The sequence below is a fragment of the Epinephelus lanceolatus genome, chromosome 17 (genome assembly GCF_041903045.1).
Source record: "Epinephelus lanceolatus isolate andai-2023 chromosome 17, ASM4190304v1, whole genome shotgun sequence".
Taxonomy (NCBI): Eukaryota; Metazoa; Chordata; class Actinopteri; order Perciformes; family Serranidae; genus Epinephelus; species Epinephelus lanceolatus.
In genome coordinates this window covers 758,673-782,334 of record NC_135750.1, presented here as the reverse complement: position 1 = coordinate 782,334, position 23,662 = coordinate 758,673, and the positions used below count along the sequence as shown (strand labels likewise).

Sequence of the window (23,662 nt, the reverse complement as noted above, 5' to 3'; positions counted from 1 at the left end):
TTATGTATGGCACATGACGAGCTTTATTTTAGTATTTACTTCATTAGTTTAACTGTATTCTGATAATGTATTTAACAACAAGGCTGATATGATGCCTCAATTTTAGCAAAATTTGGATTTCACAGAAATTCTAAGTCGCATCATTCAGCACTAACTAAAAACATTAAAAAAAACTTGAATAAATCATTTTTTATTTTCCACCAAAAACCAAAATGACATGATGAATGATAAAATGTTATAAATCACATTTACCTTCAGTCTGAACTGTGTTGCTAAAGATGTTGTGTAACATTAACGGACACTGCGTTCATTAAGAAGATGAACAGAGTGAGATCCGACAGTGTTTATCGACTTTATTGTTTCATGAGAGACGAACATGTTTTTCATGTGTAACAGGTGCGACTGAAGTTCCTACATGTTCTGATAAAACTACAAACAGAACTGGATCCTTTAAACATGGAGATTAATGAACTTGAATGAAGTTGTAGTTGTTTGAATCAATGCAACTGCCTAGCTAGCATCAGAAATAAAAGAGACGACATAAAAACAGAAAATAACTCTTACGCCTCTTTGCTTTTCTCTAGTTCCACTCCGCCTCCCACTTCTCCAGAAAGTCCTGCAGGTTCAGGTTGAAAACATCGATGCCTTTGGGGGACAGATGGACGCCATCAGCCCGATACAAGCCTGTGTTTGCGCCGCACCTAATGTTGTCATGGGTCAGCGAGGTGCCGCCCAGTTCTGAGATGATGTTCTGAATCCTGCGATTCACTGTGGTCCGGACCAGATCGACTTCGTGATTGTCAGGCGAGTGGCGCCACACCCTCCGAGGGAGGATGTTGGACCACACAAGGACGCACTGCGGGAAGATGCTTCTCATGGATGTCAGGTCCTTCTTGACAGAGGCCAGCAGGTCAGTAGGGCTGTCGGTGCTCAGGTCGTTGCCACCCAGGTGGATGATGAGGACGTCTGGGTTGGGCCAGGTGACCTTCAGCTGGTGGAGCTGGGGCAGCAGCTGGGACCACGTCATGCCCTGGGTGCCCTTCCACCAGATGGCCACCTTGCTGGGGTCCATGCCCAGCTGCATACCTACCTCCGGAGACTTGGCCCGTGACTCGGCCCAGTACACCAGCGAATGACCACAGATCCAAACGTTCTTGGGCTCGCTGGTGACGGGCGTGCCTGGAAATGTAACAGATTACATTTCTAAGTTACAAAGCTGTAAAATGTTTTTGCACCAGCTGATCCCAAACTGTCTCTCGCACTGAAGGACTGTACGTTAACTCTCAGGCTGGTTTCACAGAGATCTGCTAAACTGGTCACAGAATTTGTTTTCAATGTCAAAAAACAACTGAACAAATATTAAAAATGTTCTTTCAGGACATCCAATGAAGGCAAAAAATTGAAGAAACCAGAGGAAAAAGGACAGATGTCCACTGCACTACGAGGTCTCACTGTTGGACCAAAGCAAGCTGATCTTTGTGAAACCAGCTGCAGACTTTTACCGTAAAATCTCCCTATATGATCCAATAACTCCATACTACATAATCAACCTGTTGGGAGCTGTTTCTATCAAATACCTGTATGCTGATTTTGTGCTGTATCACTTCATAAAATCAGAAGCAACATCGTCTTGAATAAAGCTTCTAGCTCAACACATCAATCATCATTTCACTGACTCAAGTAACTGGATCAGATAATAATCAATTTTATTCTTTACAGTTTAAACTTTCTCATGTAGCAAAAACCCAAAATGTACTAATCTAAAGAGGAGGAAGACTAATCTACTGATCAACAGACAAATGTCTGCGGTAAATGTATCTGCAGTTTTTATTGTTGTGACTTTAGTAATGAGTCATTTTAGACAGTTATGTGCTGTTTGTAGAAGGGAAAAAAAAAATCTCAGCATGATCAATTAGTATAATCAAAAGACCAAAACGATCACCTACCTTCACGTCAAGACAACAAATATTGCCATTCTGCAATGTTTAACTTTTCTTTTCCATTTCAAGCTCCTCTGAGTCTCTTCAAAATAAAACACTTACCCTCACAGTGAACAACTTTTATCTGAGGGTTTATATGGCGTCCCTAGCTAACTGCTGAGTTCACGTACAACAACCATTTGTCAAAGCTGACTATGTAAAATATAACATGCAACAAAACTGCCTACTAAAAAACCCATTTGATCTTATTAAAAACTTCATATTCCACTATAATACTTTTATACTAACAAACGTTGTCTTACTCCAAAACTTTTCTTCTGACGGTCTGAATTTCATCCAAAATCCAGTATTTCATTTAGAGAAAGGAAATGGAATTAAATCTTAAATGAAAACCATTCTGTGATGTCTCCAGTAAAAATAGACTTAACTATGAATGTATTTTGGGTTGAAAGAAGTCTGTTAGATTTCAAATGTTGTATATCACTGATTTATAAATGATAATGTTGGTAATAATTATCAAACTGTAAAGACTCACTGCATTGGTAGGCTGGTGATGGACTGATGGGTGGTTGAAAAGTTGATTAAATGGCCCATCTATCTGTAACATTTAAAAAAAAATCATCTTACACCTTTTTTTTTAGGTCATTTATCATTTTCCATTTCTGTTCGCTGACTCCATACTGGATCCCCTTGTCTCCACCTCAATCTGATCTAAACTGGTAGTCTGATTGTTTGTCCTGTGACGGCCACAGGACTGTGACATGTAAGCAGGAGTTACCTGAGCAGCACATGTAAAAGCAAAGATGAGACTCGCTGTGTGATCACGGCGGATTTAAATGCACAGAAGTGAGAGGAATGACGGATGGCCTACTGATGTTTGGATGATGGAACTGAGTTCAAACACCGACTGAGACACTACAGTCGGAGTTTGTGCTGATTCAGACTGAAACAAAAGCAAAAAATTGACTAAAAACATAATCTGGGTGACATCCTTGAGCCCAACGATGCCTCTAATACCTGTTAGCATCGTATTCTGAATTATAAACCATCGAAACGTGTTATGAACAGGAACAATGACCTAGCAAAGAACCTCCTGAATCGTGGTCTCACATTCAAATCTAATCTGAGTACCTGAGTCATTGACTCAAAACTTAAACGTAAATAACGAACTACTAAAGATAACAATAATGATACAATGCTATAGGCTCTCTATGTTAGCTCCCTGAGCTAACATTAGCTCTCAAACTGAAATGACAGGTTAGTTAAAAGCGCGTAATTTCAAGGGTCCCATTTACAGGTACTGTAGTTAAAAATACGTACGCATTACACTTGTTAAATTAACTTATTAAAACGTGGAAAAATTTGGCCTGTGGAGGCTGCAAATTACTTTATAGATTTTGGTTAAGAATAATCACCACTACATGTAAAAGTGGCGCCACAGTCACTTAGAGTTACAGAGTTACTTACCATACCGATGACAGACTACAGTGAGTCGTGCCTCAAACTGCCAAAGCTAACGATATCCATCTGACACCTAAATGATGTTAAACCTACAACGTTAGCTTCCTGAGCTAGCGTAGGTCGTTCTTTCTTTCACAGACTGAAAAGAAAAGGGAATTCACAGCCCAGAATCCAAAAAATTAATATGCTTAAAATACTCATGTGATATGCTAACTTTATTGTAAAGTAAACCTATTTAGCTTGGACGAGATTCTTGGTAATATTACTTAAAGGATATGCCCATGATGGAATAGCTACCATGACATTAAATACTTGACCCCTGTGGTAAAATCTCTCTATGTTAGCTTTCTGAGCTAACATTAGCTTCAAACTGAAACGACAAGCTAGTTCACAGATCAGAATCCAAAAGGTCCCAATTTACAGTTATTACGTTTAGAAGGTCATTTAGTTTGATACATATGGGAAATATCTGAGCTACACTTATACAATTTTGGACAAAATTAGTTTGGACACAATGCTACATAACGTCACTCAACATGTTGTTAATGTTGACCATATCATTCAAAGTAGGTGTAGGTATTGATTTGATCACTTACTGTATAATGTCAATGTCAAAGTTAACGATATCTGACCAACGACCCGGACGTGAGGGTGAAAGCTCTTGCTTGCTTCCTGAGCTAATGTTAACTTCAGACTGCAAGGACAAGCTAGTTCAAAGCTCAGGATACAAAAGGTCATAATTTACAGTTACAGCGTTTAGAAGGTAATTAGGTTTGATACATGTGGGATAGACTTTGGCTAAACTTTACCAAAATGAGCTTGGACACGATGCTACAGTAACGTCACATATTCTTAGTAATGACCATTTACTGGTTGTAGACACAGGGTTGATCACTTACTGTGTTATCAATATTATCAAAGTTAACAGTATCTGACCGACGCCCCGTACATGGCGATGAAAGCTCTCAACTTTGCTTCCTGAGCTAACATCAGCTTCAGACTAAAAGGACAAGCTAGTTCACAGCTCAGGATACAAAGGTCCCAGTTTACAGTTATAATGTTGAGAGGGTAATATAGGTTGATATGTCTATGATATACTTTAGCTAGACTTTAACAAAATTAGCTTGGACACGATGCTACGGTAACATCACTCATCATATTCTTCATATTGACCATATCTTTCAAAAGTAGTATTTACTGGCTGCAGATACAAAATTTACCACTTACTGTGTTAATGATTTTGTCAAAGTTAAAGATATCTGACCAATGACCGAAACATGAGGTTGAAAGCATTCAACGTTAGCTTCCTGAGCTAACGTTAGTGTCATAGATTGGAAGCTACATCACCAGCGATTGCTGACGTAATCTGCCGGATAAAAATAAGAAGCCCGTCTACAGTTCCAAAATGTCTTCAGTGATGTGGAAATGTCTTCAGACATGCCATCCTTACCTCAGGGACTTGGTCATGACTCCGCCGCTCAACATTATTCTGACGACTCTAATCTGGCCTTGCATTAATCAATTCGGTGACATGGACTTGGGCTCAAACTGAAGGCTGAAACTCGACTTGGACTCGAGGTTTGGTGACTGGACTACAACACTGCTAACAAATACCAACGGAATAGAATCATAGTCTTGATAATGGATATCCAAACGTGTACAACACTAACTTCTGTCACTGCAAAGGAATCAGAAAGGCTTTACTTTTCATGGCCACGATGACGAGGAGTCTTCTGGATCTTCTGTTAAAATGTCACATTTCTGGATATCCTGAAATCACAGCTACACTGCTGACTTGACTTACCCTTAACAGCTTTACTGTGACCTGGCTCAGACTCTGTAGAAGTGGGTAACCGCTGACCGATGAGTGTAACAATAATTACTCTGGAAACGGAACACCCAAACCTACTGAAACTACCTTGCTTGAAAAGTAGTAGAGTAATTACATGTCTAGCTAACTACCAGGACTGGGTGTCATACCTTGAACATTTTTTTATTAATGCCCAAAATGTTCCTATAAAGTACTGAAAACTGTCAGGTACCTTTGATCAATTTCATAGTTTAGTTTACTTAAACCTTAACCAAGTATCAGAAAATACAGTGTCGGTATCAGGACCGAAACTCATATTGCATCGGCACTGGCATCTAGAAATTTCAAACAGTATTTTACCTTACTAAATACACGTCTATCTGAACCCTTCATGATCTAGATACCAATGGTGTCACCATATGAAGAGGAAAAAGATGTTACTTTGTGGAGTTGAGACTGCAGTTGGCTTCTTTTCTTGATCGCTGGGGCGAGCCACTAGGCTCGGCTAACGAGCGCGGCAGATGAATGACAGAGGTTTATAGCACTGCAATGCACGTTAAGGCTAGGTAACCTCAAGACAGTTTTATGGCTCCATGTCGAGGTGTAGCAGTATCTATGTGCGGGAGCTCTGTTACTACGTCAGAAGTTCTGCTGTAGCTGACTGCAGCTCCTTAATAATGCAACCACACGTTTGTTGACCTGGGAGAGCACAAGAAAGGCCATGTCCAGGACAAACCTTCTTGCTTTAACTGTTGATCTCTATCACAGAGTGAATAAATAAAGATACATTATAATAATCCACGAGACATTAGTGTAGCTTCGGCCGTTGAGTGAAATCCTGTGCTGAATTCTAAAGCACTTCCTACCTTGTGGGAATCAACGGTGAGACTGCAAGACCACCTCAACTGAGAGGCAGAAACCGCACTAGACTGGTGTCTACCACGAGGCCTGACGGGGTAATTAGGCCTTCTTAATCATAGTAAGATCCAAACAGAGCTCGGTGATACTTCGATCATGTTAGCTTCTTAACATTTCTACGGTATCTCCAGAGATGTGGTTACTCAAATAACTGAGTAACCACATCTGAGAGGTAGAAATCTATTTTAACTTGCTCAAAATACCTGTCTAGTCACAGAAGAAAACAGCGTGTTCATCTTTAGCCCTAAAGGGACCATAAATAGCATGCAGCTGTTACTTAATGTCGAGCACGCCAAGAACATAACCTTACACCTATCAGTCAAAATGTTAAAACCTCTGACAGGTGAAGTGAAGTAGTGAAGTGTACCATGCCATACTGTGAAAACTGCACAGGAATGGCACGAGGAATATAACAAAGAGCTCAAGGCATCCCCCTGACCTCCAATTCGCCAGATCCCAATCTGATCCAACATCCATGGGATGTGCCATGATGCCGCCTAACAACCCACAGGACTCAAAGGATTGGCCGCCAACACCCTGGTGCCAGACAATGCAGAACATCCCCAGAGTTCCTCTGCCTATGCTTTGACAGGTCAGAGCCATGTTTGATCCAAGGAGGCCTGACTCAGGATCAGCAGTACCTCTGGGGTCCCAGCGCATCCCATGAATGCTTGGTCTGTTTGGGATCTGGAGAATTTGAAGGCGAGGTCTGTCCCGTTCCTTGGGTGATTCTTGAGCAGATTTTCATGGTGTTGCTCTGAGGGGGCCACTGCCATCTAAGTGCCGCTGCCACGAGTGATGGTACTTGGTCTGCAATAGTGTTTGGGTGGGTGAAGTATGTCAAGTGGAATCCAAATGAATGCCAGGACCAACAGTTTCCCAGAGGAACATCGGGTTGTAATGAAACGATCAATGTAATTCACTTCATCTGTGGTTTTAATGTTTCAGCTGATCAGTGCTTACATCACATAATCCTGTAATTCAAAGGTTGGTCGTTATATTGTATGTATGTAACTGAATAAGATCTGATACCTGGGGGGTTTGGTGGGACATCCTTCCACTCTCCACTCTGTTTCCTGCGAGCTAGCCAATCTTTGTATTGCTGCTCCCTCTTTTCCAAAACCCTCTGGTTGTACAAATCCAGCTGCAACACAAACACACATACAAAAGCTTTATCCTACACAGCTGAACATAACGGTCTTTCGGTACTGTATGTCAAGACTACCAGGGTATACATGCGCATGAGAAAACTAAACAACTCTGATGACTGACAGCAGATACAAATTCTTCACCACATTCTCCAAAGACAAAAAATACTTTGTGGCAACTGTACTTCAGCAGCTTTAAAGTGCCCCTTTCAATTTGTGTCAAAAATCACACCGTTCTTATCAGTCCAACAAAACTCTTCCCATTGAGTTCTCTTAGGTTTACTTCTTGAGTACTTGTTTTCTTGAACTTTAGTAAAAGGTGTCACTACAGTAGTACCATACCTTTTCCTTCTGCTTGATCTTTATGTCCTCCTCTGTCTCCACTGAGGTCTGATGACTGGAGACTGGTGGAGAGACAGTGGGTAAACTGAACTGAACTGATTTGACCGGTTTGGCTGGTGGCTGTACAGCCAGAGATTTCACTGTCTCTATGACCTTCAGGCACCTGGCCACTGTCGTAGAGATGGTTGATTCATTATCATTTGAGGGACTTGATGCTGCAGCTGTCGATGATGGTGGTGGTGATACTCCGGCAGCAGTGGTTAAAGGCTGCAAAGGACTGGAAGATTTAAGGGGTGGAGCTGCAGGAGGCTGGCCAGCGAAAGAAAAGGCTGTATGGCTGGAGGGTGGAGCAAAAGGAGGTTGTCCAAGAGGGCGCCGGGGTGGAGGCCCAGGAGGAGGTCCTGGAGGCTGTCCAGGACGCCGTGGAGGAGGTCCAGGGGGAGGTCCTGCAGGAAGTCCAACTCGTGGTGGCTGACCAGCTACAGGAGGAGCTGGTGCACCCATGCTGGAGCCCTGTTCTGGAGGAATCTGGGTAGTGCCTCCAAGGGGCCAGTTCACTGGTGGGGATGGATGTTGGTAGTGGGTAGGCGGAGGCCCAGGAGGAGGTTTCGGAGGAGGAGTGGTGGAGGGTGTGCTCCCCATTGTCTTGGTGAGACTCTGCAGCTGTTGTGCCTTCTTAAGTGCCTCCAACTCCTGCTGGTCCAGGAATCCTTCATACTCTGAGACAGCTTTAGATCTGCTGAGTGGCTCTAAACTGGAGGACCTGGCAGGGGAGGGGGAATGGATGTGATCTGATTCAACAGAACCGGTTCTACTTGTCTGCCGTTCCTCCCTTGGGGATGACAACATCTCCCTTTCTATGGATGAGGACTTTGGGCTGTAGATTTTCTCTTGGGCTCTGCTGGCCAGTTTGGACATATCTCCTGTACTCAGCTTCAGGCCAATTGTACGGAGCAGACTTTGAATCTTGTCGTAGGGTTCTGTCTTGATCTTTGGTTCCTCTACTGATCTTTCTACTGAGGATCTTTTAGGGCTTAGCTCTGTCTTTATCGCTTCTAGAGCAAGACTGTTGCTGGGCTGCTCTTGAGCCAGTCCCACAATCCGAGAGAAACCCCTGCCATCCTGAAGTGCCCGCTCATGAGGCAGAAGGTCATCATTCACAAGAACAGGTTCTGCTTCCTTCTCAGCATCCACCTTTTTATTAAGCATGTCAAGGAAGCGATCGAGGGGTGGTTTCACAGTAGGAGGTGCCTGGTGTGGTATTGTGGTCTTCAGTTTGGGAGATGGGCTTCTAGGAGGAGGTTCTGTGGGAGAGGGAGGTCTGAAATGGGGCTGGGGAGATGAAGTGGCAGCAGTATGCATCAACGAAGGTTGGGTGGAAGCAGCAGGAACTTGGCCGGGCTGGGACGAAGGTGAGGGACCATGGGGTTCTGGAGATTGGCTCCGTCTGACAGAGTGATACGGATCATCATAAGGTCGGTCCGCATAAGCTGGATCATAGTAGCGATCGTCATAGGGTTCATCATAAACATCGTAGCGATCAGTGTAACGCTGGCTGGCAGACGGAGGGCCACTATAGGAAGGTTCACCATAGAGACGACTTTCATAAGGGCGGTCACTGTAGGGACGCTCCCCATACGGGCGATCAGGGTAGGAACGACTGGCATACGGATCACTGTAGTGGTCACTGTAGCGTCGATCTTGGTAAGGACTGTATGGCCGGTCATAATACGCATCGTCATAGGGCTGAGGGCGATGGTGGTAATCAGGTCCATCTGGTCGTTTCTTCAGGATGGACCGGACTGGTTTGTACTCAGTGAGTGGGACAGTGATCCTGCCGTGGTCATAGTCTATGCATGTTCTCTGTCCAGGGTCCACCAGTGACTTCTTGTAGGCAATCATGTCGTTCAGCTCCTCCAGCTCCCGCTTCTTCCTTGCAAGCTCGTCGTCCACAACTCCAGCACGTCTGAGAGGAGGGCTTAACTCCCTCCTCCTCTTGTGACTTTCTTCGCGGTCTCTGCTGATTTTGCTCCTCCTCTTGATGTCCTTGGTCCTGTCCTTGGTCCTCTCCCTGCTCCTCTCCCTGCTCCTGCTGCGGCTCTTGCTGCGACTCCTGCTTGAGCTCTTGCTTCGGCTGCGACTCCTGCTGCGGCTCTTAGTGCGGCTCTTGGTGGGCTTCCTCAGCCTCTCTTGGCTTTGGCTTCGCCTGAACCTGCTGCTTTTACGGTCACGGTCAATGCTGGGACTGCGTCTCTTTTTGGGTACACGTCCAAACTGATCTCTTGGCGGACTCCTGCTCCTACTTTTACTCCTACTTCTGGCCCTACTCCTACTTTTGCTCCTACTTCTGCTCCTGCTCCTACTTCTGCTCCTGCCATATCTACGGCGACTGGCACAGTAGTCCCTTCTGCTGACGCTGGTCTTACTGTCCTGCGCTCTAAGATTTTTCACCACCGCCTTCAGCTTGTCTGTCTCGGGTTTTAATTTCCTGAAATGTCAGAGGGAAAAAGACACCTCAGACATGACGGGCTCAATAGAACAATTTTACAGAATCTGTTCTTCTACACATCCTGTACACCAATACCTCATTAGGTTATTAATGTAACTTAGATCTATATTTACATATTATAGGTAAACATTTGAATTACATAACATCTCTCTGGAAACATATTAGACAATCCATGTCTTTCTTTACTGCATACCTGATCATGTTCCAACTTTTAAAAAAAACTACTCTTTACTCACTCAGTGTCTTCTGAAGCTTTTGCCAGCTTGATGGTCATCTGACAATGATAAGAGTCTGACATTAGAAAAAGATCTCTGCCAACATCCTGTGACAACAATGCCTTAAAATTTGTTAGAATACTTCACCCACAAAATGTCACTGGCTTCATTTGAGTATCGGAAAAGTCCCGTGGCCACTAGGCTAATTTATACAGTGTAAAATACCATAGGGTTGTGCTAAAAACATTAGCATGTTGTATTTATTGGGAAAATGTGTCCAGATAAAGACAAGTGTTTGTTTCTAGCCCCTTTTACACTGCCATTTTTTCAGCGAATTTTGGGCCGTTTTGCCGGCAAGCTGCGAGCGTTTAGACACACAGAGCCGGACTGGCGAGTTGATCCGAGGTGCCCAATTTACCGCCTCGTAGGGTAGACATATTGGTGGAACCCTTCAAGTGTAAACAGACCGAGGCGGCCGTCCACCACGGGAGGGGCTGTTGATGACTTGTGGGAGGAGCTGTTGATGACTTGTGGGAGGAGCTGTTGATGAGATGACGCCGCACGTGCGAGCCACTGGCGGTGGATAAACAGGAAACAGCTGATAGCAGGAATTAGCGAGCAGCTAGTAGCAAGAGGGAAACACAAACCTGACAGACACTGTAAAGATGAGCAACTGGGGAGACAAGGAATTGCGCGCCCTCCTTGTCCTCGCAAACGAAGAGGCCATTAACCATCAGATGACGGGGACGGTGAAGAACGGGCCGACTTACGAGAGAATCGCCGAAGGACTGACCAGCCGCGGCTTCCCTCCCACGTCACTGTTTACGTCACACGCTGAGCTACACGTTTTGTTACTTGCTCACGCCCCCCATTGCCCCGAAAAAGGCACATTCTGTATAAACAAAAGTAGGTAGGCGGCATTTTGCTGCACTCCCCGATTTTTTTATACTGCCAATGCTGAAAAAACACTGATTGGGCTTTCCTGCAAATTTGAACAGCTCCTGTTAAAAAAGGGCTTGTGAGACAAAATGCTGTGAGTTATAGTGAAGCTGATTTGTGTTTGAAACTGTCTCTAATAAACCATGTTTAATGTGTGTTTAATGTGTGTTTCTTTAATATGTGTTTATGTGTTTGTGTATTTTGAATCAACTAAACTTTACGGCACTTCACAGAACCCTCCGCTGCCCACTAGTGTTTTGGAGGTGTAACTGCAGAGTGACACAGACACACCACTGCACAGGTATTAATGCTCACAGCGGTGTAGGGTCTGCTGCACAAGTAAAAATCCTGCTTAATCCGAGGTGAGTAACTGATATTCATTTTGTGGTTGAAGTCTTCCTTTAAATTCACAGAGAACTGGTAAATTAAAATATAAAATCAATGTACAGTTTTACATGAGACCGTGAAATCATTCTTTAATATTTATTAAACCTCACTGTATTTACTTCAAAGGTAATGTTGGGCACATTTTTAACACACAACATGTGAAAATAACCGAATACAACTTCTATACTATTGAAAGAGTTTAAAGTCGACTAAATAACTGAATCAACACAAATGAGTTAGCTCTTCATTCTGTCTCGCATCATAACTATAAATATAACTACAGCCCTCCTCACCTTCCCTTTGGTTGCACCGACTCCTCCCAACTTCCGAACAGGGAAGAAAACGCTCTCGGTGAAACGTTTTATCCTGATGGCCTGGTTCCCGCCCTCTGCTGTCTCATGCTTGGAGAAACAATGACAGACACATTATACAAACCAGGACGCCGTGACAATGACCAGTATTTAACCTCAAGAGTGTTCGATTTGACACGTCAGCAGTGGTCGAATTGAGGGGGGATGGGGGGGATGCCATCCCCTTTGTTAGAAAATTGACCAAAAAGCATCCCTCTTGTTAATCTAGAATCTGTGTGTGCAGGCACGGACGTAATTTGAGGGGGGGATGCAGGGGACATGTCCACCGCACTTCCCATATCTGTGCCCTCTGTCCCCCACACTTTTTACAGTCGTTAACGCCGTCCAATTCGTTTTTAACATGTGGTAACGTGTTTTTCCGAGCCATCTTTAAACGCACCATGAGAAGGCGCATACACATGCTGTCATGTTGTGATCAGAGTCAATCGCACACAGACAAGACGTGTGCTGCTGGGCAGTGCTGATGAGTGTTAACTATGTTCAGCAAACCAGCCAGCAAGAAGCAAAAAACCTTGCACAGTTTCTTCCAAACCCGTGTAAGCTGAGTGATGCTGTTGCATGTAGATAATGTTCGCTAAATGATGACTAATTAATAGATGCCAATATATCAAGTTAAGCTAGTTAACAAGAACACTAATGTTATTGTTTCCTATGTTAAATACCTTGCTAGCTAGTTTCATGCGAGGAATAAACCCACTCCTCCTTAATAAGAACTTGTGCTCACTATTGCTTTCCACATATTTTTTTAAATCTATATTGCCACAATATAAAGAGCAGGGTCAGGAAGGAGACAGTGGACCAGAGGCCAGCAAGGATGATCATGCAGGAGAGATTATAACTGGCTGACAGAAAATATCTAGAGCATAAAAGTGACTGTGCGATTAATTTCTACAGCTATGTCACCACTATTATTCTTAATTCTATTTCTTTTGCTTTGCACATTTATTATCTATATTATTGCAACAGATAGAAGAGGGACAGGGAGAAACTAGGCAGGTATCAGGACAGGGACCTGACAGCAGCACCAATTATCAGCCCAAGGCTTCACAGATTAGGAGAAATTATAACTGGCTAAGGAAATGTCTGTAGGATAAGAGTGACTCTAAGATTAATTTTCACAGCTATTTCAGAGCTACTCTTATGAATACTCTAAAATGTTTTTTGTCCGTATTGCAATAGCAATACTACTGCATTATTTGTGTTTTTAAAGGCAGCAGGTATAGGTCATGCCATTTTTCTTTATCTTGATTAATTTTGCACATCTGTGCTGTCATATTTGACGATGTGTGCACGCAAAAAAATCAAAGCTACATTGCATCCCCCTTGTTAAAAATTAACAATTCGACCACTGCACGTCAGACTATCTGAGACCAACTCTACGAACTCTCAGCTCGAACTGTTGAGAGCAAAGTTTAAGGTTTGTTCACTTTGAAAGATTTTTCTTTAAGTAAATGATAAAAAACAGTGTCACAGCGAGGCTTTAAGTCCAGACCAGAGTAAATTCATACTAACATTTTTAAAGACTTCTGAAACAGAAGTTCGGAGGTTAACCCTCTATGTACTTATGTTCCAGACAATTGAAAGCTTTCAACGTGGATAACACCAACTCAGAACACCGTTCTTACCTGATATTAAAATTTCATTTGGTAAAACTCTGAATGTTGTAATGAGACAAACAATAAAATCTTCACATCAGTGGCTGATGGTGGTTCTGACTCACCCGCAGCCACGAGTCCTGGTGGGTCTGGTTATGAATGTCTAAAACTAATTAAGTCTCTCAGCCATCGGAAAAATGCCCAGCTGAAGGACGAGGATGAGGAGGAGGAAAAAGTTGGACTCACCGGGACGACACTGAACTCGACCTTCTCGTTCAGCTCCAGTCTCTTCTTCTCGATCACCTCGGACATGTGGAAGTACAGCTGAGGGTTCTGGGTGCACTTGATGAGCCCGGAGTCCACGCTGAACTCGATGACGATGCCCTGGTTGGAGAAACACATCAGAAACATTAAGACACGTCAGAGGGTTCGGCTTGGTACTGTTTGTGAAGAGACGGTCTGGGTGAAAGACGTACGTGTCGGCGTTGTTCAATGGACTCTTCGAAGGAGTCGGGGAGAATTTCCACGAAAGTCGCTCGTTCCTCTTTGGTCCCTTGATGCGTGGCGATGTTGAAACGCACCTTCACAGAAAAGACACGGATCAGATTTAACTTTTATAGAGACAAACTGCAGTTTCCTGAAACTGGCGGTCATTTCAGCTACTGAAGGCGGCAGTTCACACTGTAATACATATATATATATATATATATATATATATATATATATATATTTATATACATATATATATATATATATATATATATATACATATATATATATATACATATATATATATATATACATATATATATATATATATACATATATATATATATATATATATATATATATATATATATACATACATATATATATATATATGTGTATATATATATATATATATATAGTATGTGTGGCTGAACAGTTTTATCTGTGCGTCTAACATAAGTTTGTCCATCAGTGCCCTTTTTTTTTTTTTTTACATACCAACACTTTTTTTTGTTGCTAACATTTCTGTTACGTACTCTTTTGTTTTATCATACTAACTTTTTCATGCTAACATTTTTTTATACCAATGTTTTTAAGGCTTACGTTCATGCTATCATTTCTTTGCTCATGCTAACTCTTTTTAAACTATCGTTCCTTTTTTCAAGCCGTTTCTTTTTTATGTTGTCATTTTCTTCACCGCTTTAGCCCCTTTCCCCCGCAGGAACTCATTTCAATCATCATTTATTTTTCATCATTTTAGGATTCTAAAAAACCTTGGCGCATTTCCACTGAAATTACCCAGGGGAAAACACTTTCCCTCAACCCCAAACTTTCTCTGAAAAAGTACCTAGTCGGGGGGGTAGGACTTTTCAGATTACCCGGAATTCTTGAGGGGCGGGGCTGTGGGCTGAAGAACACTGATTGGTGGAACACACACTTGCAGCGTTCAGCAGCATGTAGACAGTGATATTCAATAGGCTCCGCCCACAGTCTCTCATCCACCATCACTAACGTTATGTCTGACACAAGGACAGCACGCTAGTTCAGCTGATAGTGAATTGTTCCTAATGAGCTCAAGTGACAGCTGTCTGTCTGGAGACTAACTTAGCCTGACACTTATCTTAAAATACTTTACCCTGAGCTGCTGGCTGAGACAAACAGCCCAACTCTCTACAACAGCACGTAACCAGCCAATGAGCTGGCAGAGCCAAATACAGGACACACGCTGAATCATCTACGTCATCACGCTAATTTGAACAAATTTTCTGGAACTTTGAGGTGCGGTGGAAACACAAACCATTCGCATTTCCAGGAATTCTTCTACCCAGGTAAATTAATTCCTGGAAATAAAAGTTCCTGGAAATGTTGTGGAAAAGGGGCTTTTAATGCTAATGTTTCTTTTTTCATTCTGATTTTCACACAATTTTTTTTTTTTTTAATGCCGATGTTTTTTTATGCTATTAGTTTTCATGCTATTGTGTCATTTCTCATGTTCATGTTTTATTAATGTTGTACTGTATGTATGGATGAATGGATGTCAACTCACTGCAAAACCAATTTACCTACGGGTATGAATAAAGTAACCTAACCTAACCTCTTATTTTCATGCTAGTGATTTATTTATTCTACGGTTTCATGTTTTCATTCTAAAGATTCACTCTTTTTCCCTGATGTTTTATTTTTATTCTTGTTTACCTGAGTGTGTATCACTTTTACCTGGAGAGCTAACTGTGTATCCTGTGTTAGCATTAGCACTGCTGCTAGCTGCCATGTCTCACTGGAATATATCACGTTCACTCTGTCATCATAAAATCTATCAGGATGAACTCAAGTCTCGTGCGTGTCGACCTTTAACAGTAACTTTACTGCTGAGCACATTTTTTCCTCAACACTGACAGACATCATGATGTCATAGAGAAACGTTTTCGGCCCTCCAGCCATCTGTAATTATCCTTTATAATTTTGGTCACACCTCATCTCCTCTCTGATAATCAATTAATTGATCAGTTGTCCTCTGACCTTGTCTCCGTCCAGCATGGTGGCGGTGGTCAGCAGGTCGTTGGGACCGAAGGGAAGCTGCTTCTGTTGACCGTCGATGGTCATCACTAGTCGACCCATCTCTGGGTCGGGTTTTCTCCCAGCTGCTGTTTCAGCCGACTGGTTCTTCTTCACCTCCTCATCCTCAGGCTCCTTCTTTCCTTCCTGTCCTCCATCTCCTTCAGGTATGTCCTTCTCCTCTTCCTTCTGGTCGTCATCCATTTTCTCAACTTTGATTTTAACCTGCAGGAAAAAAAAATTCAGATTTAGTTTATGAAATAAATGATGTCACAAAAAAGTATGACTAAATATCGTCGTCAACAAACCTTTATCACGTGACAAAAACAAGACAAGACACAATGTAAATGGTGGTTATGTGACGATAACTATAATTAAATACATAATGCAATATTGTTGACGAATAAAAACGAGACTAAATGTGGTTTACAAAATCAAAACTTTGCAAAAATGTCTCTTCATTTTCGTTGACCAAAACGAAACGAGACGAAATAACGTTATAATGTTTAGTCACGTTATTATCATTTTGCAGTATTTCTGTTTCCTTGGCTGTGTGTCGCACTGCACAGACGCAAGCAACGTCACTTCCTCAATCCTCACTCGCGGCGTTATTTGGAAAATGCAGCTGCGGTGAGCTAACAACTTCAGAAACATAGTTAAGTCTGACAAAGAAAGGGACCGATGGCCAGGCAGGCGGGGATCGTCTTTGGGAGAGAAAAAAGACGCGACCTTTGGACACACTTTCACTACATTGAAGTGGAAAAGAAAACGGAATGTGTTGTGGAAAAAGATGGGGAGAAATGCGGCCACAAAATCACAGGAAAAAACATCACAAATCTTAAGAGACATCTCAAGGCATTCCACAATGAAATCGAGTTAAGTTAAGACATTAATATTACTTCACTTTCTATTTTAGAGAGCTCATGCTAACTCATGAGGCTGTGGTTAATGTGTCACATTTTAACATTAGCTTTAACGTTAGACGTTAGCCACTGGAGCTGAAAATGACTCGTGTGTGTGTGTGTGTGTGTGTGTGTGTGTGTGTGTGTGTGTGTGAGTGAGTGAGTGAGTGAGAGAGAGAGTGTGTAAAGTAGGGGGTACACGTGTTTGAGATCATAAACGGTTATGAAAACTCTAAACGTTTAGAGATTTTTGTACACAAACTCACCCCTACTGTAAAGTGGGTTTCTCCAAAATATCTGCTAAATATAGTGTGTGGGAACTGTTGTATTCTTCTGTATCCACAAGAACACACATAAATATATATTTAGCTCTAACTGGGAGCTAATTTAGTTAATAAATAAACTTCCTCTGTCTCGTGCTAGCAACAATTACAGTCACGTGAATCCACTGATTCTAAACAGAGGTTCTTAGTTCCTACCTGACTGACTGACTGACTCCATATCAGTGTAATAAAGCATCCCTTGGTGGCCAAACACTGTCGCTAGTTTTGTCATTCACATAGCCATCACACTGAACTGAATTTGGCATCAACAACATGACTTTGAATACCTTATTCTAGACCCACATACATTTAAACAAAGGGTCAAAAGGTGTTTGCATTCACATGCCTCCCGAAACTACTGCTTAGTTTATGACTACTTCTGTTTTGATTATGTAGACTTTTTTTTTTCTTTTACGGACAGTCAAGTCACTCACTCGGAGATTGATTTATTAAGGTAAAAATCATAGCAAGGATTTATGCTATTTAATATTTGGAACAGTTAGATTTTCCAGAGGCTGCATCTGTCCTGAAATTCTATCTATTCTTGTGCTAGATTCCAGAAAGAGCATCAGTGAAGCAAGTCCCACCCAAGAAGATGGACAAGCCAGCTAGTGCTCAAGATTTCTGTGCCACAAGGAGGTACAACGACAATTCCCCAGAGCAACATACCAAAGAGGAGGGGATAGCGCAGTGGATAGGCCACACAGGACTCCCAGCACGTATTGTCGAAGATGAGGAGTTCATTGCAATGATGGCAAAAATAGACAAAAAGTTCAAAGTGCCAAAAAGACATAAAATTTTAAACTTGACTGACAAAATGTACAAAGAAGAGAAAGAAAAGATCAAACAAAAGCTGGCCTCAGCACGCAGAATAACTACAGGGTCGGATATTTGGACTAAAAAGGGGCTTACAGCATCCTTCCTGGGAGTCAGTGCCTGTTACTTCAACTCTGAGGACAACACGGCTGAACACAAACTCCTGAACCTGAAGGAGATGGTTCACCCTCACAACACAGTCGATTAGCACACTCGTGGAGGAGTCAATGGAGGAATGGGGCAACCCCAGAGAGAAGGTCCACACAACAATTACTGACAGTGGCAGCAATATGGTGGCATCGTTCCACACACGTGCAGAAGTTGCCACAACTTCTGAAGAGGACTCAGAGGCGGAGCACAACGCCACCAATGATGACGATGAGCATCCGGAAGGGGAGGATGACAGGTCAGTCTGTGTATCAAACTATGCCCTTAACTCATTCAACATTTATGTAACTGGTCAAAACTTATTTATATTTTGTCTGAATAAAAAAGAAAATCCCATAGACAGTTAAAAGGTTAAAAATGATGCTATTAATTCATTCAGCATCTGGTCATGATTTAATTTAATATACATAAAAAAATAAAGAAGTTCATAGGAAGTTAAAAGGTTAAACATTTTTAATTTAAATAACTATTTCATTTGGTTCAATAATATAAGGGTTAAAATGGTTAAATATGTACTTTTTTTAAAATATATATTTCCATGGAGATACAACTACGGAGCCATAGAGAGGACCCCATGCATGGTTCACACCCTACAGTGTGGTGAATATGGTCCAGAAGGAACCCCCAATCCAAAGGTTGTTGGAAAAAATGAGGCACTTGGTGAACAAGTTTAGGAAGTCATCTGTCGCCACAGAGCGGCTGCTGCAGAAGTGTGCTCTGGTTCTGGTCAAAGACTGTCCCACCAGGTGGTCAAGCTGCTTTGCTATGATTTCACGCTGTCTTGAAGTCAAGGAGCACCTCATAGCTGTGGCTGAGTCCATGGCTGGGACATCCAGCAGCCCAGTGAGTGGCAGAAGACTGGGATGCTGAGAGACCTTCTTCTGCCATTTGCGGAGCACACTAAGTCACTTGAAAGTGACACTCAGTCGCTTTCCCTTGTTGTGCCAGCACTCCTTGATCTCAAAAACCATCTGTCAGAGTTCTCGCTTGCACGTGGGAGAACCTATAAAGATGCAGCTACTCTGGCTCAGAAGATGCTGTTCAGCATGGACAGGCGTTTTAGTGTGTTTCTTGATATAACAGCTGTCAACTTCTCACCACTTCCTGCAGCAGCATGCTTTGTGGACCCTTGTGTAGCTGAAACCCTTCTGGAAAATGATGACAACGAAGTACAGAATCTTGTCAGAAAGGCAGAGGACTACATTGCTCATCTTGTGCCACAAAGAGTGCAAGTAAGAGAAACCCCGCAAAACGGCGTAGATTTAAGTTCTTCAGTGCCAATCGTCCATCAAGGCCCAAGACAGCCAAGACAACAAACATTAAGCAGGAGATTTTAAAATATAAAGAAGGGCTGTCCGCTTCCCACCAGGCTAGTGCTGAGGTTGAGGAATCAAGCATTGAGTATTGGTTAACTCAGTGTTGTTCCACTGTGTTTCCAACACTGAAACCTCTGGCCTTGGACCTCCTGCCTCTCAGGCATTTACAGAGAGGGTCTTCAGTGTAACTGGTTACCTCTCTTGTGGCCGCAGGAACAGGGCTAGGACCATTTTGGAAAGAAGCGCTTTCCTCAAAATAAACAGGCCTAAATAGTGGTTAATGGCTGGCCTGAACAGACATGCAACAAGCATGCATGTACTGTATACACACACACACACACACACACACACACACACACACACACACACACTGAGCATTTTGATAAGCAACCTTTCCCATATCTATGCAAAGAAAAACTATGCTGGTCCTAAATTGCTGATTCTGATTTGGTTGTGAAGATTTTATTTTTTTGATTCCTGAACAAATATATAAAGTTTAGGCCAGCACACAGTGTTAACAGCTGAAAGCTGAAGGGGTACACTTTTAACAGTTTGACAAATGTGAGTTTTATGGCAATCAAACTATCTGTGCTGGGCACCAGTGAAAAGAAAATGTCAAAAATATAGCCATAGAGTATTGTGTACTGGACAGTTGTTTTTTTGTATGTGTGACAACCAGTCTTACAATAACACATCCAGGGGGTTATGGTTTATGAAGCTAGCTGTTGAGACTGCTGGTTATTTGGTTCAGTAGTTGGCATAATTCAGTACTGTTTATTCTTTCCTGTTGTTATTCTTTTAATAGTTTTTATGATGCAAAATCTGACTTCGGTTTACAAGCAATACAAGTCACAGACACATTTTATTTGCACTTTTTATTATGTTATTGTAGCTCGAGCATTCAAGCACCTTGTTTCTATTTATGTTAAAGTTGAATGTATTTGATTTTTTCTGGCTTTGTCATGGTGCTATTTTATTTATTTTATTTAAATTTATGTGTGTGTACTAAAAACATGTTTGGTTGGTAAAATAAACATGTTGTAATTAAGCAATATCACACGAGAGGGAGTGATGTTGTACTGTGATATCGTCGCCTGCGGCCTCGTGCCTACGACCGACTCACAGCCGTGACAATATCACAGTACAACATCACGAGCTCGAGTGTGATATTGCTTTTATACAACAGTTCAACAGTTAAATAAGCAAGGCTGATTAAGAAATGTTGAAAAATGAGGACAAAATAGATAATTTAAGCATTATATTTGTCTTCCGCCAACAAAAATAGTTCCCTCAGGACTCCGCTGTCACCGTTGCTATGTAACACAGACATGGTGCGCCAGGCACTTAGTCTTTATACACATTTATCTGCACGTTTCCATTAATTGTGCAGCCGGTGAAATAAGTCTGTGGTGACTGCATGGTGGACTGTGGCTTCACAGGCACAGCTGACTCTGCCTTCTGATCTGACAGTATGTTGCTTTTCTCCAAGTCATTGAGCTCCGCTGATGAAACACTGACAAACCTGGATGTGTGCTCAGATGGATTCAGCTTCTCCTCTCCCTCATCTTCCTCTGATGACCATTCATAGTTCAATTCAAAACTTATTTTAGGAAATAAATCCATATTTTTGGCTGTTTGACAGTGGATGAATTAATTCGCCTACAACGCAACTGCTGACCTAACTGACACTAACCGTCAGTTTTGATTTGATTGTTGATTGCAATCAGCTGTGAGGCGGAGTGATACATACACAGTGAAATAACCGTGATGTTGTACTCCAATATCAACACGGTTTTACTGTCTCTCGACCAATCAGATTGCAGGGCCGGAACTAACTGTTGTGTAATTCAAATCAGAGCATCTTCCATGTCTGGAATGAATGTATTCTTGAGTCTATGAGGTAACAATAATATAATATTAAGATAACTTTGTTTGAATTGCGAAATGGGTTTGACTAAAAGAAAATTTTGGTTTCATCTATACTAGGTACTTATACTATATTGACTGGGTATAATAGAATTGCATTACTAAAAAGAGACTAAAATGCAATTTTCATTGACTAAAACTAGACTAAAATGTCGTCTGTTTTCGTCGACTAAAATGAGACGAAAATGTCATGGATTATTCTGACTAAAATAAGACTAAAATGCTCAGACTTTTAGTCGACTGAAACTTGACTAGACAAAAAGAGTATGAATGCAACTAAAACTAATAAAAACTAAAATGACAGTTTGACACAAAGACTAGACTAAAACTGAAATTAAAACAGGCCGCCAAAAACAACACTAGTCACAAACTTATTTTTTTGCAGTATTTCCTCCGTACCTGTCCAGGGAGCATTTGTCCTCCTCCTCCTCCTCCTCCTCCTCCTGGCTCCTCCTTGTTCGCCTCGGGCTCCTTCTTGATCTCCTTACGTGGATATTTGGAGACGGCTTTGAGGACAGTGCCTTCGAATCGCTCCTTGCTGATCTCGTCCATCGTGTCAGGGTTCCTCACCTTGAAGCCAAGTGGCGTCCACTGCAGGACGACAGGAAGCAGTCAGAAACACGGCGCGCACAGATGATTGGTTTAATGTGCGTAATGATATTACTGTGATGAAATAAATACTGAGTCTGGATTTTGTCTATAAAAATGTTTAGGACATACATTTAGGTGAATTCAGTTATTAAACGACTGAACAGAGTTTTCAGTTTAATTCAACAGGTCAGGGTTGATAAATACGTTTTTATTGTAAATGTGAAATCAGACACTGAACTTCACCTCAAACTAAATCGTAATCTTTCATAACTACTCTTCATCTCACACTAGACCTCCAACTAAACTAAATTAAACCTTGAGCCTCACTAAGTCATCACTTAACCTGAACAAATCTAAAAGTTTGGCAGAATTAAACTAAACCTCCAACCACACAAAATTTCTTTTTCCAAACTGTATCTCTAAACTAATCCTATAAAATAACTAAACCTGAAACAAAACAAACTTAACTCTAACTTTAAAACAAAATCATTTAAACTCAACTAAAAAACAACAACTAAGAACTAAAATTAAACTTCAGATCTAGATTAAATAAACAACTCTAATAAAAACTAAAATAATGAAAAAAAAACTTATATAAGTAAAAACGTTAAATTAGGAACTAAAATAAATAAATTACTATAATAAACCCAAAAATCAAATAATGAGAAAAGAGCTAAAATAAAAAACAAAGTTTAAGTGCTAAAAAATGAACTAAAATAAACTAAGAGTTAAAATACACTAAGAACTATTAGAACTAAAATAAATAAAAAAACCTATATTAAAAAACTACAATGAAACAAAACTTAAAAAATTAAAATAAAAAAAAAATTAAAGAGGCAACAGACAGCATCTTTTCCTAAATATATCATGATGAAAATAATGTGGGTTGCACAGGGTAGTGTCCACAGTAAAATCAGACTATCAGTGTTTACATAGGTTACTGTGCAATCTTTGCAATAAGCTTCTGCCACCGGTGCTGAAATTTCATGGAAAAAATCTGCTTTACGGCAGGAAACGCGTCGTGTATTGTGAAACTGGTCGGTCAGCCAATCAGGGACTGGAGCTGGTCCTTATGAGGAGTTGGGCATGAGATAGTTGAGTCACGAGCACAATGGCAGACGGACAAAGTTTGGAGACAAGTGAAAAACGGCCTAGCAAAAGAAAAGGAGCTCCTCTGTGTGAGGAGGCAAAGAAGAGCAAAAAGGAGAGTGATAAAAGAAGAGGAAAAACAAGAGTAAACCTCAGTCAGGCGTTCAAGAGATGGAGGGAGCTCCGTGACCAAAGAGGCTTCAAAACCCATGTCCAGCTAGCTTTCTTTCTAATGGATCAGTAAGTAACACGGCTAAATGTTAGCTAGACCAGAGAGGACTGTACTGTACTGGCTGCTAGTTCATTCCTAGCTGGCCAGCATCGCAAATCGCCGCAACCAGGGAGCGGGTAG

At 41.7% G+C, this 23,662-nt stretch overlaps 1 protein-coding gene across 4 annotated transcripts in view; it reads right to left on the bottom strand.

Annotated features, from left to right (window-relative positions):
* Positions 1–23,662, bottom strand: part of LOC117247920 (uncharacterized) — a 33,348-nt gene continuing 9,686 nt past the window's right edge. For 2 of the 4 annotated variants that reach the window (XM_033612577.2, XM_033612578.2), the window contains exons 13-21: positions 22,030–22,221; positions 16,144–16,404; positions 14,112–14,216; positions 13,882–14,019; positions 11,963–12,070; positions 10,365–10,402; positions 7,620–10,107; positions 7,162–7,273; positions 1–1,179 (exon numbers count right to left, since the gene is read on the bottom strand). In XM_033612577.2, coding sequence (XP_033468468.1) covers positions 581–1,179; positions 7,162–7,273; positions 7,620–10,107; positions 10,365–10,402; positions 11,963–12,070; positions 13,882–14,019; positions 14,112–14,216; positions 16,144–16,404; positions 22,030–22,221 — 4,041 coding nt within the window. In that variant the 3' untranslated portion in view covers positions 1–580. Of the gene's footprint in view, positions 2,539–7,161; positions 7,274–7,619; positions 10,108–10,364; positions 10,403–11,962; positions 12,071–13,881; positions 14,020–14,111; positions 14,217–16,143; positions 16,405–22,029; positions 22,222–23,662 lie in introns of all 4 variants that reach the window. The other 2 variants (XM_033612580.2, XM_033612579.2) reach the window with 2 other exon arrangements.